The sequence below is a fragment of the Ammospiza caudacuta genome, chromosome 31, assembly GCF_027887145.1.
Source record: "Ammospiza caudacuta isolate bAmmCau1 chromosome 31, bAmmCau1.pri, whole genome shotgun sequence".
Lineage (NCBI taxonomy): Eukaryota > Metazoa > Chordata > Aves > Passeriformes > Passerellidae > Ammospiza > Ammospiza caudacuta.
Genome location: NC_080623.1, coordinates 3,926,696 through 3,941,266, shown reverse-complemented (window position 1 = coordinate 3,941,266; position 14,571 = coordinate 3,926,696). Strand labels below are relative to the sequence as shown.

At 48.2% G+C, this 14,571-nt stretch overlaps 1 protein-coding gene across 1 annotated transcript; it reads right to left on the bottom strand.

Moving 5' to 3' along the window:
• Positions 1-722: 722 nt before the first annotated feature.
• SARNP (SAP domain containing ribonucleoprotein) lies at positions 723-14,365 on the bottom strand. Its single transcript, XM_058822161.1, has 11 exons — positions 14,330-14,365; positions 11,722-11,821; positions 11,553-11,599; positions 10,035-10,102; positions 9,857-9,908; positions 9,621-9,694; positions 8,980-9,008; positions 8,678-8,703; positions 4,755-4,835; positions 3,276-3,329; positions 723-1,080 (listed from the first exon to the last, which is right to left on the bottom strand). The coding sequence occupies exons 1-10, from the start codon at positions 14,363-14,365 to the stop codon at positions 3,288-3,290; spliced, it is 555 nt and encodes a 184-aa protein (XP_058678144.1). The 3' UTR covers positions 723-1,080; positions 3,276-3,287.
• Positions 14,366-14,571: the final 206 nt, after the last annotated feature.

Here is a 14,571-nt window from a genome sequence, read left to right as displayed (position 1 = left end):
AAACCGGGATTTAACATCGGGGATTCCCGGAAATCATCGGGAAAAACCGGGATTCAACACCGGGGATTCCTGAAAAAAAATCTCAGGAAAATCTGGATAACACCAGGAAAACTGCAGGGATTCCTGGAAAACCTTGGGAAAACCGGGATTTAACACCGGGGATTCCCAGAAATCATCGGGAAAACCGAGATTTGATACCAGGAATTCCTGGAAAATCTGAAGAAAACCTGGATTTAACACCAGGAAAACTTCAAGAATTCCTGGAAAACCTCAGGAAAAGCTGGATTTAGCAGCAGGGATTCCTGAAACAGGAAAATCTGGAGAACACCAGGAATTCCTGGAAATTCAGGAATTTTAAAATCTGGATTTTAACACCAGGAGAACTGCAGGAATTGAATTCCTGGAAAATCTCAAGGAAACCTCGAGCAAACCTGGATTTAAGACCAGGAATTCCTGGAAAACGTCGGGAAAACTGGGATTTAACACCGTGGAAATCCTGGAAAACCGGGATTTAGCACCAGGGATTCCTGGAAATCATTGTGAAAAATGGGATTTAACACTGGAAATTCATGAAAAATCTCAGGAAAATCTGGATTTTAACACCAGGAGAACTGCAGGAATTGAATTCCTGGAAAACCTCAGGAATACTCCAGGAAAGGAGGGAATTCCCACAGTTCCAGCCCCACATGCAAACCCATGGAATAAAATGGGATTTCCTTGGAAAAGGGAAGATTTTTATTGGGAAATGTGGGATGAGGGCAGTGCTGACCCTTCCGAGGGGAAAACCGGGAAAATACAAAAAACCGGGAAAATACAAAACCTGGGAAAAACCGGGGAAAAATAACCGGGAAAAACGGAGGATTTTGGGGATGGGAAAGAGCATCCCGGGAATTTCTCAGGTTCCCGAGGATGGAAAATGGAGAATTCCCAAAAAAATAGAATCTCTGGGGCTGGGAATGGCCCCGGAATTCCGGGATGGCCCCGGCCCCGCCGCTCCCACGGCTCCGGGATGAGATTCCCGAAATTCCAAATCCTGGGAGCTCAAGTCTTCAACAGGGGAAGGGTTCAGGCAAGGCCCACCTGGAAATCCAAGAAATCTCTGGAATTGCTGCTTGGATCTCATGGGAAAATCCCAAAAAATCCCACAGGGTTGGGACGCCGTGATTCCCAGGGGAGCTGCTCCGTGAATCTCCCCAAAATCCACGGAAAAACAACCCCAAATTCATGGAAAAACACCCCAAAATCCCTGGGAAAATAGCCCCAAATCCCTGTGAAAATGGCCACAAATCCCTGGAAAATTAACCCAAAATCCCTGGAAAAACAACCCCAAAATCCCTGGACAAACAGCCCCAAAATCTCTGGAAAAACAACCCCAAATTCCTTGGAAAAATGGCCCCCAAATCCCTGGAAAAAACAGCCCCAAATTCATGGAAAAACACCCCAAAATCCCTGGAAAAACAGCCCCAAATTAATGGAAAAAACAGCCTCAAATTCCTGGGAAAACATCCCCAAATCCCTGGAAAAATAACACCAAATCCCTGAGAGAACAGCTCCAAAATCCTGGAAAAAAACAACCCCAAATTCCCTGGAAAAATATCCCAAAATCCCTGGAAAAAGAGCTCCAAAATCCCTGGGAAAATGGCCACAAATCCCTGGAAAAATAACCCCAAATTCCTGGGAAAACAGCCCCAAAATCCCTGGAAAAATATCCCAAAATCCCTGGGAGAAAAGCTCCAAAATCCCTGGAAAAATAACCCCAAATTCATGGAAAAACAGCCACAAATTCCTGGAAAATTGAGCCCCAAAATCCCTGGAAAAATATCCCAAAATCCCTGGGAAAAGAGCTCCAAAATATCTGGGAAAAGAGCTCCAAATTCCTGGGAAAACAGCCCCAAAATCCCTGGAAAAACAGCCCCAAATTAATGGAAAAACATCCCAAAATCCCTGGAAAAACAGCCACAAATGCCTGGAAAAATGAGCCCCAAAATCCCTGGAGAAATAACACCAAATCCCTGAGAGAACAGCTCCAAATTCCTGGAAAAACAGCCTGAAATTCATGGAAAAATGGTCCCAAAATCTCTGGCAAAAGAGCTCCAAAATTCCTGGAAAAATAACCCCAAATCCCTGGAAAAAGAGCCCCCAAATCCTTGAGAAAATGGCCACAAATCCCTGGAAAAACAACCCCAAAATACCTGGAAAAACAGCCACAAATTCATGGAAAAAACAACCTCAAATTCCTGGGAAAACAGCCCCAAAATTCCTGGAAAAATATCCCAAAATCCCTGGGAAAAAAGCTCCAAAATCCCTGGGAAAAGAGCTCCAAAATCCCTGGAAAAATAACCCCAAATTAATGGGAAAACAGCCCCAAATTCATGGAAAACCACTCCAAAATCTCTGGAAAAATATCCCAAAATCCCTGGGAAAAGAGCTCCAAAATTCCCGGGAAAATAACCCCAAATTCCTGGGAAAACAGCCCCAAAATCCCTGGAAAAACAGCCCCAAATTAATGGAAAAACATCCCAAAATCCCTGGAAAAACAGCCACAAATGCCTGGAAAAATGAGCCCCAAATTCCCTGGAAAAATATCCCAAAATCCCTGGGAAAAGAGCTCCAAAATCCCTGGGAAAATGGCCCCAAATTCATGGGAAAATATCCCAAAATCCCTGGGAAAATAACCCCAAATTCATGGAAAAACATCCCAAAATCCCTGGAAAAACAGCCACAAATTCCTGGAAAAATGAGCCCCAAAATCCCTGGAAAAATATCCCAAAATCCCTGGGAAAAAAGCTCCAAAATCCCTGGGAAAATGGCCACAAATCCCTGGAAAAATAACCCCAAATTAATGGAAAAACACTCCAAAATCTCTGGAAAAATATCCCAAAATCCCTGGGAAAAGAGCTCCAAAATCCCTGGAAAAATAATCCCAAATTCCTGGGAAAACAGCCCCAAAATTCCTGGAAAAAACAACCTCAAATTCCTTGGGAAAATGGCCCCAAAATCTCTGGAAAAACATCCTAAAATCCCTGGAAAAAGAGCTCCCAAATCCCTGCAAAATGAGCCCCAAATCCATGGAAAACCACGACATTTCGGGAATTGTGCCCAGGATTTGGGAATTCCCTCCCTCCCAAGCCCAGCTCCTCCTTTTCCTTTCCATTTTTCAGGAAAAAAAATTCAAAAATTGAGGAGCAAAATCCTCTAAGAAAAGGAGAATTCCCTGGGTGGGGGTTTGGAAATTCCATGGAAAATCGGGAATGGGGGAAAAGGGAATTCCTGACCTGAGGAGCAGCTCAGACGATCCCAAACCTTTCCGCCCTTTTCCGCTTCTTTGCCTGGATTTGGGAAAGGCCAAAAAGAGAGAAAATTCCAGAAATCCATGAGGAGAATCCCAGGAAACAGAGAGAGAGGGAAGGGGGTGGGAATGGGGAAATTTTTGATCCCAAAATGTGGGAAAATCCTGGGATTTTGGGGGGGGGTTTTCCTGAGGAAAAATGGTACAAAACACAGGGAATTCCAAACCTTGAATTCCTGGGGAAAAAGGCCCCAAAATTCCTGGGAAAAAGGCCCCAAAATTCCTGGAAAATTGGACCCAAATCCATGGAAAAGCTCCCTAAATCCATGGAAAATCCCCCCCAAAATCCCTGGATCTCTCAAGGGTTGGGAATTGGGAGGTGGTTTTGGGAGGAGCCCAGGGACCCCAGGAATTCCTGGCTCAAAGTCCTGGGAATTCCCAGCTCCAAATCCCAGGAATTCTGGCCCCAAATCCTGGGAATTCCTGACCCCAAATCCTGGGAATTCCTGACCCAAATTCCAGGAATTCCTGACCCAAATCCCAGGAATTCCTGACCCAAATCCTGGGAATTCCTGTCCCCAATTCCAGGAATTCCCAGCCCCAAATCCTGGGAATTCCCAGCTCAATTTCCTGGGAATTCCTGACCCCAAATCCCAGGAATTCCTGACCCCAAATCCCGGGAATTCCCAGCTCCAAATCCCGGCAATTCCAGCCCCCAAATCCCAGGAATTCCTGACCCCAAATCCTGGAAATTCCCAGCTCCAAATCCTGGAAATTCCCAGCTCCAAATCCCAGGAATTCCCAGCCCCAAATCCTGGGAATTCTGGCCCCAAATCCCAGGAATTCCTGACCCCAAATCCCGGGAATTCTGGCCCCAAATCCTGGGAATTCTGGCCCCAAATCCCGGGAATTCCTGACCCCAAATCCTGGGAATTCCTGGACCCAAATCCTAGGAATTCCTGACCCAAATTCCAGGAATTCCCAGCCCCAAATCCCAGGAATTCCTGACCCCAAATCCTGGGAATTCCTGACCCAAATCCCGGGAATTCCTGACCCCAAATCCTGGAAATTCCCAGCTCCAAATCCTGGAAATTCCCAGCTCCAAATCCCAGCAATTCCCAGCCCCAAATCCCAGAATTCCAGCCCCAAATCCCAGGAATTCCGGCCCCAAATCCCAGCAATTCCCAGCCCCAAATCCTGGGAATTCCTGACCCAAATCCTGGGAATTCTCAGCCCCAAATCCCAGGAATTCTGGCCCCAAATCCCAGGAATTCCTGACCCCAAATCCCAGGAATTCCTGACCCCAAATCCTGGGAATTCCCAGCCTGAAATCCTGGGAATTCCTGACCCAAATCCTGGGAATTCCCAGCCTGAAATCCTGGGAATTCCTGACCCAAATCCTGGGAATTCCCAGCCCCAAATCCCAGGAATTCCTGACCCAAATCCCAGGAATTTCCAGTCCCACCTCGGAGTCCTCAGCGGCGCCGGCCCCGGTGACGATCCCGAACCTTTCCTTCCTCTTCTTCAGCTTCTCATCCTCCTCACTCTGGGAATGGGATTGGGAATGGGATCAGGATTGGGAATGTTTGGGATGGATCCCTGGGATCCCTCCTGATCCCATTCCAGGGCAGGGAAACCTTGCCATTATCCCTGGGTGACCCAATTCCCAAAAAGCCAAAATTCCCAAAACCCCAATCCCCAAAAAGCCCAAATTCCCGAAAACCCAGTCCCCAAAAACCCCAATCCCCAAAAAGGCAAAATTCCCAAAACCTCAATTCCCAAAAACCTCAATTCCCAAAAACCTCAATTCCCAAAAAGCCAAAATTCCCAAAACCTCAATTCCCAAAAACCTCAATTCCCAAAAACCTCAATTCCCAAAAACCTCAATTCACAAAAAGCCAAAATTCCCAAAAAGCCAAAATTCCCAAAACCTCAATCCCCAAAAACCCCAATCCCCCAAACCACAAAATTAAAAAAAACCCCAAAATTCCCAATAATACCAAGTCCTAAAATTCCCAAAATTCCAAAATTCCCAAACCCCAAAATTCCAAAAAATCCCAATTCCAATAACTCCAATCCTCAAAAACCCAAAATTCCAAAACACCCAAACCTCAAAATTCCCCAAAACCACAATTCCCAAAACCTGAAGTCCCAAAAATCCCAACTCCCCAAAAACCTAAAATTCCAAAAATCCCAAAACCCCAATCCCCAAAAACCCCAATCCCCAAAAACCCCAATTCCCAAAAAGCCAAAATTCCCAAAACCTCAATTCCCAAAAACCTCAATTCCCAAAAACCCCAATTCACAAAAAGCCAAAATTCCCAAAAAGCCAAAATTCCCAAAACCTCAATCCCCAAAAACCCCAATCCCCCAAACCACAAAATTAAAAAAAAAACCCAAAATTCCCAATAATACCAAGTCCTAAAATTCCCAAAATTCCAAAATTCCCAAACCCCAAAATTCCAAAAAATCCCAATTCCAATAACTCCAATCCTCAAAAACCCAAAATTCCAAAACACCCAAACCTCAAAATTCCCCAAAACCACAATTCCCAAAACCTGAAGTCCCAAAAATCCCAACGCCCCAAAAACCTAAAATTCCAAAAATCCCAAAACCCCAATCCCCAAAAACCCCAATCCCCAAAAACCCCAATTCCCAAAAAACCCCAATCCCCAAAAAGCCAAAATTCCCAAAACCTCAATTCCCAAAAACCTCAATTCCCAAAAACCTCAATTCCCAAAAAGCCAAAATTCCCAAAACCTCAATTCCCAAAAAGCCAAAATTCCCAAAAACCCCAATCCCCAAAAAGCCAAAATTCCCAAAACCTCAATCCCCAAAAACCTCAATTCCCAAAAAGCCAAAATTCCCAAAACCTCAATCCCCAAAAACCCCAATCCCCCAAACCACAAAATTCAAAAAATCCCAAAATTCCCAATAATCCCAACTCCCAATAACCCCAAGTCCTAAAATTCCCAAAATTCCAAAATTCCCAAACCCCAAAATTCCAAAAAACCCAAATTCCCAAAACCCCAATTCCCAAAAAAACCCAATCCTCAAAAACCCCAATTCCCAAAAACCCCAATCCCCAAAACCCCAATTCCCAAAAACTCAAAATTCCAAAACACCCAAACTCCAAAATTCCCCAAAAAACCCCAATTCCCAAAAAACCCCAATCCCCAAAACTCAAAAATTCCCAAAAACCCAATCCCCAAAATTCCCAAAAAACCCCAATCCTCAAAAACCCAAAATTCCAAAAACCCCAGAATTCCCAATAATCCCAACTCCCAATAACCCCAAGTCCTAAAATTCCCAAAATTCCAAAATTCCGAAACCCCAAAATTCCAAAAAACCCAAATTCCCAAAACCCCAATTCCCAAAAAAACCCAATCCTCAAAAACCCCAATTCCCAAAAACCCCAATCCCCAAAACCCCAATTCCCAAAAACCCCAATCCCCAAAAACCCAAAATTCCAAAACACCCAAACTCCAAAATTCCCCAAAAAACCCCAATTCCCAAAAAACCCCAATCCCCAAAACTCAAAAATTCCCAAAAACCCAATCCCCAAAATTCCCAAAAAACCCCAATCCTCAAAAACCCAAAATTCCAAAAACCCCAGAATTCCCAATAATCCCAACTCCCAATAACCCCAAGTCCTAAAATTCCCAAAATTCCAAAATTCCGAAACCCCAAAATTCCAAAAAACCCAAATTCCCAAAACCCCAATTCCCAAAAAAACCCAATCCTCAAAAACCCCAATTCCCAAAAACCCCAAATTCCCAAAAACCCCAATCCTCAAAAAACCCAAAATTCCAAAAATCCCCAAATCCAAAATCCCAATTCCCAAAAAACCAAACCCCAGAATTCCTAAAAACCCCAATTCCCAAAAACCCCAAAATTCCCAAAATCCCAATCCCCAAAAACTCAAAATTCCAAAACACCCAAACTCCAAAATTCCCCAAAAAACCCCAATTCCCAAAAAACCCCAATCCCCAAAACTCAAAAATTCCCTAAACCCCAATCCCCAAAATTCCCAAAAAACCCCAATCCTCAAAACCCCAAAATTCCAAAAATCCCAAAATCCAAAATCCCAATTCCCAAAAAACCAAACCCCAGAATTCCCAAAATCCCCAAATTCCCAAAAACCCCAAAATTCTCAAAAAACCCAACCCAGGGCTGGAAAATTTGGAATTTTGGGATAATCCTGGGGTGGGGAGAGCACCCTGGCATTCCCAGAATTCCCAAAATTCCCCAAAATTCCCCAAAATTCCCAAATCTCACCTTCTTGGAGAGGGAGGAGACGTTGAGGCCGAACCTCTGGGCCCTTTCCTTGAGCTTTTCCAGGTTTATCTGGGAAAAGGAAATTTGGGATTTGGGATCCCTGGGACTTCCAAAAATTCCCCAAATTCCTGGAAAAATTCCAGGGGCTTTTTTTTGGGGGAATTTCAACCCAAAATTCCAGCTGGGATCCCAAAATTCCAACGGAATTCCCAAAATTCCACCCTAAATCCCCAAAATTCCCTCCCAATTCCCAATGGAATTCCCAAAATTCCACCTTAAATCCCCAAAATTCCCTCCCAATTCCCAACGGAATTCCCAAAATTTCACCCAAATTCCCATTGGAATTCCCCAAATTCCCCAAAATTCCACTCAAATTCCCCAAAATTCCTTTAATATTCCCCAAAATTCCACCCAAATTCCACCCAAATTCCACCCAAATTCCACCCAAATTCCCATTGGAATTCCCCAAATTCCACCCAAATTTCCCACTGGAATTCCCCAAATTCCACCCAAATTCCCCAAAATTCCACCCAAGTTCCCCAAATTCCCCATTGGAATTCCCCAAATTCCCCAAAATTCCACTCAAATTCCCCAAAATTCCACTCAAATTCCCCAAAATTCCACCCAAATTCCACCCAAATTCCCATTGGAATTCCCCAAAATTCCACCCAAATTCCCCAAAATTCCACCCAAATTCCCATTGGAATTCCCCAAATTCCCCAAAATTCCACCCAAATTCCCCAAAATTCCCATTGGAATTCCCCAAATTCCCCAAAATTCCACTAAAATTCCCCAAAATTCCACTCAAATTCCCCAAAATTCCACTCAAATTCCCCAAATTCCCCATTGGAATTCCCCAAATTCCCCAAAATTCCACCCAAATTCCCATTGGAATTCCACCCAAATTCCCATTGGAATTCCCCAAAATTCCCATTGGAATTCCCCAAATTCCCCAAAATTCCACTCAAATTCCCAAAATTTCCACTCAAATTCCCAAAAATTCCACCCAAATTCCACCCAAATTCCCCAAGATTCCACCCAAATTCCCAAATTTCCCTATTGGAATTCCCCAAATTCCCCAAATTCTCTGGGAATCCCAAATTTCCTCACCGTGGGTTTGGAGTCTCCTGAGAGCCCTGGAAAAGGAGGAAAATTCCCATCAGGAATTGGCCAAAATTCCCAAATTTCAGCCCAGAACTGGAAGTTCTCAGGAATTCCAGGAAAATCCCAACTCTGGATTTTTTTGGGATGAGAAATCTCAGAAAAATCCAGGAAAATTTGGGTTTTTTTTCCATCAAATCCCAAAATTCCTGCTCCCAGAAATGTGGGAAAAGGGGAATTTGCAATTCCAGGGAATTCCCAGAATTTCAGGAATTCCTAAAATTCCCATTCCAAGAATTTTCTCTCCTCACCTTTTGTGGGAATTGTGGCCAAGCCAAACCTGTGGGAATGAAAAAAATGGGAATTAATGCAGGAATTTTGGGAATTAGGGCCAAAATTCCCATAAATTCCCTTTTCCCAGAGTTCCCCAATCCCAGGGATGAACAATTCCCAAAACACCCAAAAATCCCACAAAATTCCCAAAAAATCCTTCAAATTCCCACAAAGTCCAGTAAAATTCCCAAAAATTCCTCCAAAATCCCACAAAATCCCTTTTCCCAAAATTCCCTGATCCCAAGGATTTGGAATCCTCTGGAAATTCCAGCCCAGCCCTCCTAGACAGGAATCCCATCCCAAATTCCCAAATTTCCTCCCAAAATTCCCAAATTTGCCCCCAGAATTCCCAAATTTCTCCCTCAAATCCCCAAAATTTCCCTCTAAAATCCCAAAATTTACCCCCAAAATTCCCAATTTTCCCCCCAAAATTCCCACATTTCCCCTCAAAATTCTCAAATTTCTCCCTCAAATCCCCAAATTTCCCCCCAGAATCCCCAAATTTCCCTCTAAAATTCCCAAATTTCCTCCCAAAATTCCCAAATTTCCTCCCAAAATTCCCAATTTTCCCCCAAAATTCCCAATTTTCCCCCAAAATTCCCAAATTTTCCTGGCTCACCGTGCTGCCCTCGCTGCCTTTTTGCTCTCCAGGCTGACGGGGACGTTGAACCTCTCGGCCCTTTTCTGCATCCTCTGGGAAATGGGAGAAATAAAAAAGGGAATTTTGGGGATTTACAGCGGGAAACTTGGATTTTCCAGCAAAAAAATTGGGATTTTCCAGCAAAAAAAATTAGGATTTTTGTTTTATTTTTTATTTTTTTTTTTGAGAAAATCGGGATTTTCCGGTGGTTTTACCTCCATCTGGGAGATTTCTGAGGAGATTTTCACCACTTTCTTCTCCTGGATCCTGGAAAAAGTTTGGGGAAATAAATCAGGGATGCTCCAGAGGGATTTGGGATTCCCAAAATTCCCCAAATTTCCCCTTTTTCCAGCCCCTCATTCCCAGGTTTTCCTGGGAATTCTCCTCACTCACACGTCGGGCGACTTCGCCGGCGCCTCCTCCACCTTCACCGGCGGCTCCGGCGCCTTGGGCTCCTCCTCCTGAAAATCCATAAAAAAACATAAAATCCATGGGAAATCCATAAAAACCATAAAATTCATAGAAAATCCATGGGAAATCCATTAGAAAACCACAAAATCAATGGAAAACCCATAAAATCCATGGGAAATCCATGGAAAACGCATAAAAAACCCATAAAATTCATGGGAAATCTATGGAAAATCCATGGAAAGTCCATGGGAATTCCATGGGAAAACCATAAAATCCATGGAAAACCCATAAAAATCATAGAAAATCCATGGAAAATCCATGGGAAATATGAAAAATTCATGGGAAATCCATGGAAAAACCATAAAATTCATGGAAAACCCATAAAAAACCCATAAAATGCATAGAAAATCCATGGAAAATCCATGGGAAATATGAAAAATCCATGGGAAATCCATGGAAAATCCATAAAATCCATGGGAAATCCATAAAAAAAAACATAAAATCCATGGGAAATCCATGGGAAATCCAGAAAATCCATGGAAAACCCATTAAAAAACCATAAAATCCATGGGAAATCCATGGGAAAATCCAGAAAATCCATGGAAAACCCATTAAAAAACCCATAAAATCCATGGGAAATCCATGGGAAAACAATAAAATCCATGGAAAATCCATGGGAAATCCATGGGAAAACCATAAAATCCATGGAAAACCCATAAAAAACCCATAAAATCCATGGGAAATCCACGGAAAACCCATAAAATCCACATGGGAAATCCACATGGGAAAACCATAGGAAACCCATGGAAAGTCCATGGGAAATCCATAAAATCAGTGAGAAATCCATGGAAAATCCATAAAATCCATGGGAAATCCATGGAAAACCCATAAAATCCATGGAAAATCCATAAAAACCCCATAAAATCCATGGGAAATCCATGGAAAATCCAGAAGCTCCATGAGAAATCCATAAAAACCCCATAAAATCCATAAAAAATCCATGAAAAACCCATAAAATTCATGGAAAACATGGAAACCCCATAAAATCCATGGAAAATCCAGAAACTCCATGGGAAATCCATAAAAAAACCATAAAATCCATGTGAAATCCACGGAAAACCCATAAAATCCATGGGAAATCCATAAAAACCCATAAAATCCATGGGAAATCCATGGAAAATCCATAAAAAACCATAAAATCCATGGGAAATGCATGGAAAATCCATAAAAAAACCCATAATGTCCACAGGGAACCCATGGAAAACCCACAGAAAAGCAGGAGCGTCCCAGGCACCAAACCCGGCGGGTTTAGCCCCAAAAAAAGACGGTGAAAATGCAAAAACGATTGAAATTCTGGATCCTGGAAAACGTTCGGGAAAAAATCAGGGATGCTCCAGAGGGATTTGGGATTCCCAAAATTCCCCAAATTTCCCCTTTTCCAGCCCCTCATTCCCAGCCCAAACCCCCCCAGAAAATCGGGATGATCCCAAAAATCCTCACCTCGATCTCCTCTCCCAGCACGTCCTCCTCGTTGGGCTCTTCCTCAGCTGGGAAAGAAAAGCAGGGAAAGGTCAGAAGGGCAAAATTCTTGGAAATCCCAAAAAAAAAAGAGGATTTTTTTTGGGGGGGGGGGATTCTGTGGGGTTGGGGGTTTTTGGGGGGCACCCACCGTGCTCCTCCAGGTAGGCCTGCAGCCGGTGGATCAGGTCCTGCTTGTTGCCCTTGGCCTCCAGGCCTCGTGCCAGGCACTCCTGCTTCAGCTCTGCCAGCTGGGCACGGCACGGGGGGCACCTCAGGGACCCCCAGAAAGGACCCCCAGATCCCCCTCAGGGATCCCCCAAATCCCCCTCAGGGATCCCCCAAATCCCCCTCAGGACCCCTGCCCAGGACCCCCGCCCAGGACCCCCTCAGGACCCCCACCCAGATGCCCCTCAGGGACCCCCAGATTCCCCTCAGGGACCCCCAGATCCCCCTCAGGGACCCCCAGACCCCCTCAGGGACCCCCAGATCCCCCTCAGGGACCCCCAGATTCCCCTCAGGGACCCCCGCCCAGGACCCCCTCAGACCAACGCCAGGATCCCCTCAGGACCCCCATATAGGAGCCCCCAGGGACCCCCAGATTCCCCTCAGGGACCCCCAGATTCCCCTCAGGACCCCCACCCAGATCCCCCTCAGAGACCCCCAGACCCCCTCAGGGACCCCCACCCAAATCCCCCTCAGGGACCCCCACCCAGATCCCCCTCAGGACCCCCACCCAGATCCCCCTCAGGGACCCCCAGACCCCCTCAGGGACCCCCACCCAGATCCCCCTCAGGACCCCCACCCAGATCCCCCTCAGGGACCCCCAGATCCCCCTCAGAGACCCCCACCCAGATCCCCCTCAGGACCCCCACCCAGATCCCCCTCAGGGACCCCCAGATCCCCCTCAGGGACCCCCAGACCCCCTCAGAGACCCCCACCCAGATCCCCCTCAGGGACCCCCAGATCCCCCTCAGAGACCCCCACCCAGATCCCCCTCAGGACCCCCACCCAGATCCCCATCAGGGACCCCCAGATCCCCCTCAGAGACCCCCACCCAGATGCCACCCAGGACACCCATCCAGGAACCCCAGATCCCCTTCAGGACCCCCCCCCACACAGGACCCCCATACAGAACCCCCCCAGGGATCCCCTCAGGGCCCCATCAAAGCCCCCTCAGGACCCCCACCGAGGACCCCCTCAGACCAACGCCAGGAAGCCCCAGATCCCCCTTCAAACCCCCTCAGGACCCCCACCCAGATCCCACCCAGGACCCCACCCAGATCCCACCCAGGACCCCCTCAGACCAACGCCAGGATCCCCTCAGGACCCCCCCAGGGACCCCCCAGATCCCCCTCAGGACCCTCACCCAGGACCCCCTCAGATCCCCCATCAAACCCCCTCAGGACCCCCACCCAGCACCCCCCCAGGGATCCCTCAGGACCCCCACCCAGATCCCCCTCAGACCAATGCCAGGATCCCCTCAGGACCCCCACACAGGACCCCCCCCAGATCCCCCTCAGGACCCTCACCCAGATCCCTCCCAGGACCTCCTCTGACCCTCAGAACCCCCCCCAGGGACCCCAGGACCCCCACCCAGGACCCCCCCCAGGGCCCCCTCAGGACCCCCACCCAGGACCCCCCCCAGGGCCCCCTCAGGACCCCCACCCAGGACCCCCCCCAAGGGACTCTCAGGGTCCCTTCAGACCCTCAGAGCCCCCCAGGACCCTCTCAGACCCAAATATCCCCCTCAGACCCTGAGATCCCCCTCAGGGCCCCCCAGATCTCCCTCAGGACCCCCACCCAGGATCCCTCAGACCCAAAGATCCCCCAGATCTCCCTCAGGACCCCCACCCAGGACCCCCTCAGACCAACTCCACGACCCCCTCAGGGGCCCTCACAGGCCCAAAGATCCTTCTCAGGACTCCTCAGCCCTTGAGATGCCTCCAAATCCCCCTCAGGACCCCCACCCAGGACCCCCTCAGCGCCCCCCATATCCCCCTCAGGACCCCCTCAGGGACCCTCAGAGCTCCCCAGAGTCTGTTCAGACCCTCAGAGCTCCCTCAGAACCCCCCAGATCCCCCTCAGGACCCCCCAAACTCCCCCAGATCCCCCTCAGAGACCCCTCAAAGTCCGCCCAGATCCCCCTCAGACCCTCAGAGCTCCCTCAGGGACCCCTCAGGCTCTCAGAATCCCCTCAAAACCCTCCCAGATCCCTCCCAGGACCCCCCAAACTCCCCCAGATCCCCCTCAGACCCTCAGAGCTCCCTCAGGGACCCCTCAGACTCTCAGAATCCCCTCAAAACCCTCCCAGATCACCCTCAGGACCCCCCAAACTCCCCCAGATCCCCCTCAGACCCTCAGAGCCCCCTCAGGGACCCCTCAGACTCTCAGAATCCCCTCAAAACCCTCCCAGATCCGCCTTAGGACACCTCAAAGTCCCCTCAGACCCTCACGGCCCCCTTAGAACTCCCTCAAGACCACCTCAGAGCCCCCTCAGGGCTCCCTCAAAGCCTCAGACCCTCCTCAGGGACCCTCAGAGCCCCCTCAGACCCGCATGGTCCCCCCAGAGCCCCCGGCCCGTTTCCCGCCGTTCCCCCGCGCGTTCCCTCAGTCCCAGCCGCTCCTCCCGGGGCTGTCTCGGTTCCCGGGCTCCGTCCCCGCTTTCCCCGCTCCCCCCGGGGCTGTCCCGGTTCCCGGGCTCTGTCCCGGCTGGCTCCCCGCCGTTTTCCCGGCCCCGCTCCCGCTCCCAGCGGCACCTTCAGCTTGTGCAGCTCCACCGGCTCCGCCGCCATCTTGCCACCCCCGCTCCGGCCCCGCCCCTCACAGCGCCCCGGCCAATCAGCGCCGCGCGTCCTCCGCCGCCCCGCCCAAACGCGCCGCTCGCCATTGGTCAGCGCTGCCGGCAGCATCCGCCGGTGATTGGTCGGTCGGGCGCTGGGGGCGGGGCGGTATTGACTGACATGCAGATGAACCAATAGAACTAGGGAAGTGCTAAGCG

Bases quoted from the DNA above. Each gene is read 5' to 3' on its own strand.
- SARNP (XM_058822161.1), bottom strand. From the start codon at position 14,365: ATGGCGGCGGAGCCGGTGGAGCTGCACAAGCTGAAG. The intron at 11,600-11,721 runs GTGGGTGCCCCC...TTTCTTTCCCAG, and splicing joins GGCCTACCTGGAGGAGCACG to CTGAGGAAGAGCCCAACGAG. The intron at 8,704-8,979 runs GTGAGGAGAGAA...CTCCTTTTCCAG, and splicing joins GGCCACAATTCCCACAAAAG to GGCTCTCAGGAGACTCCAAA.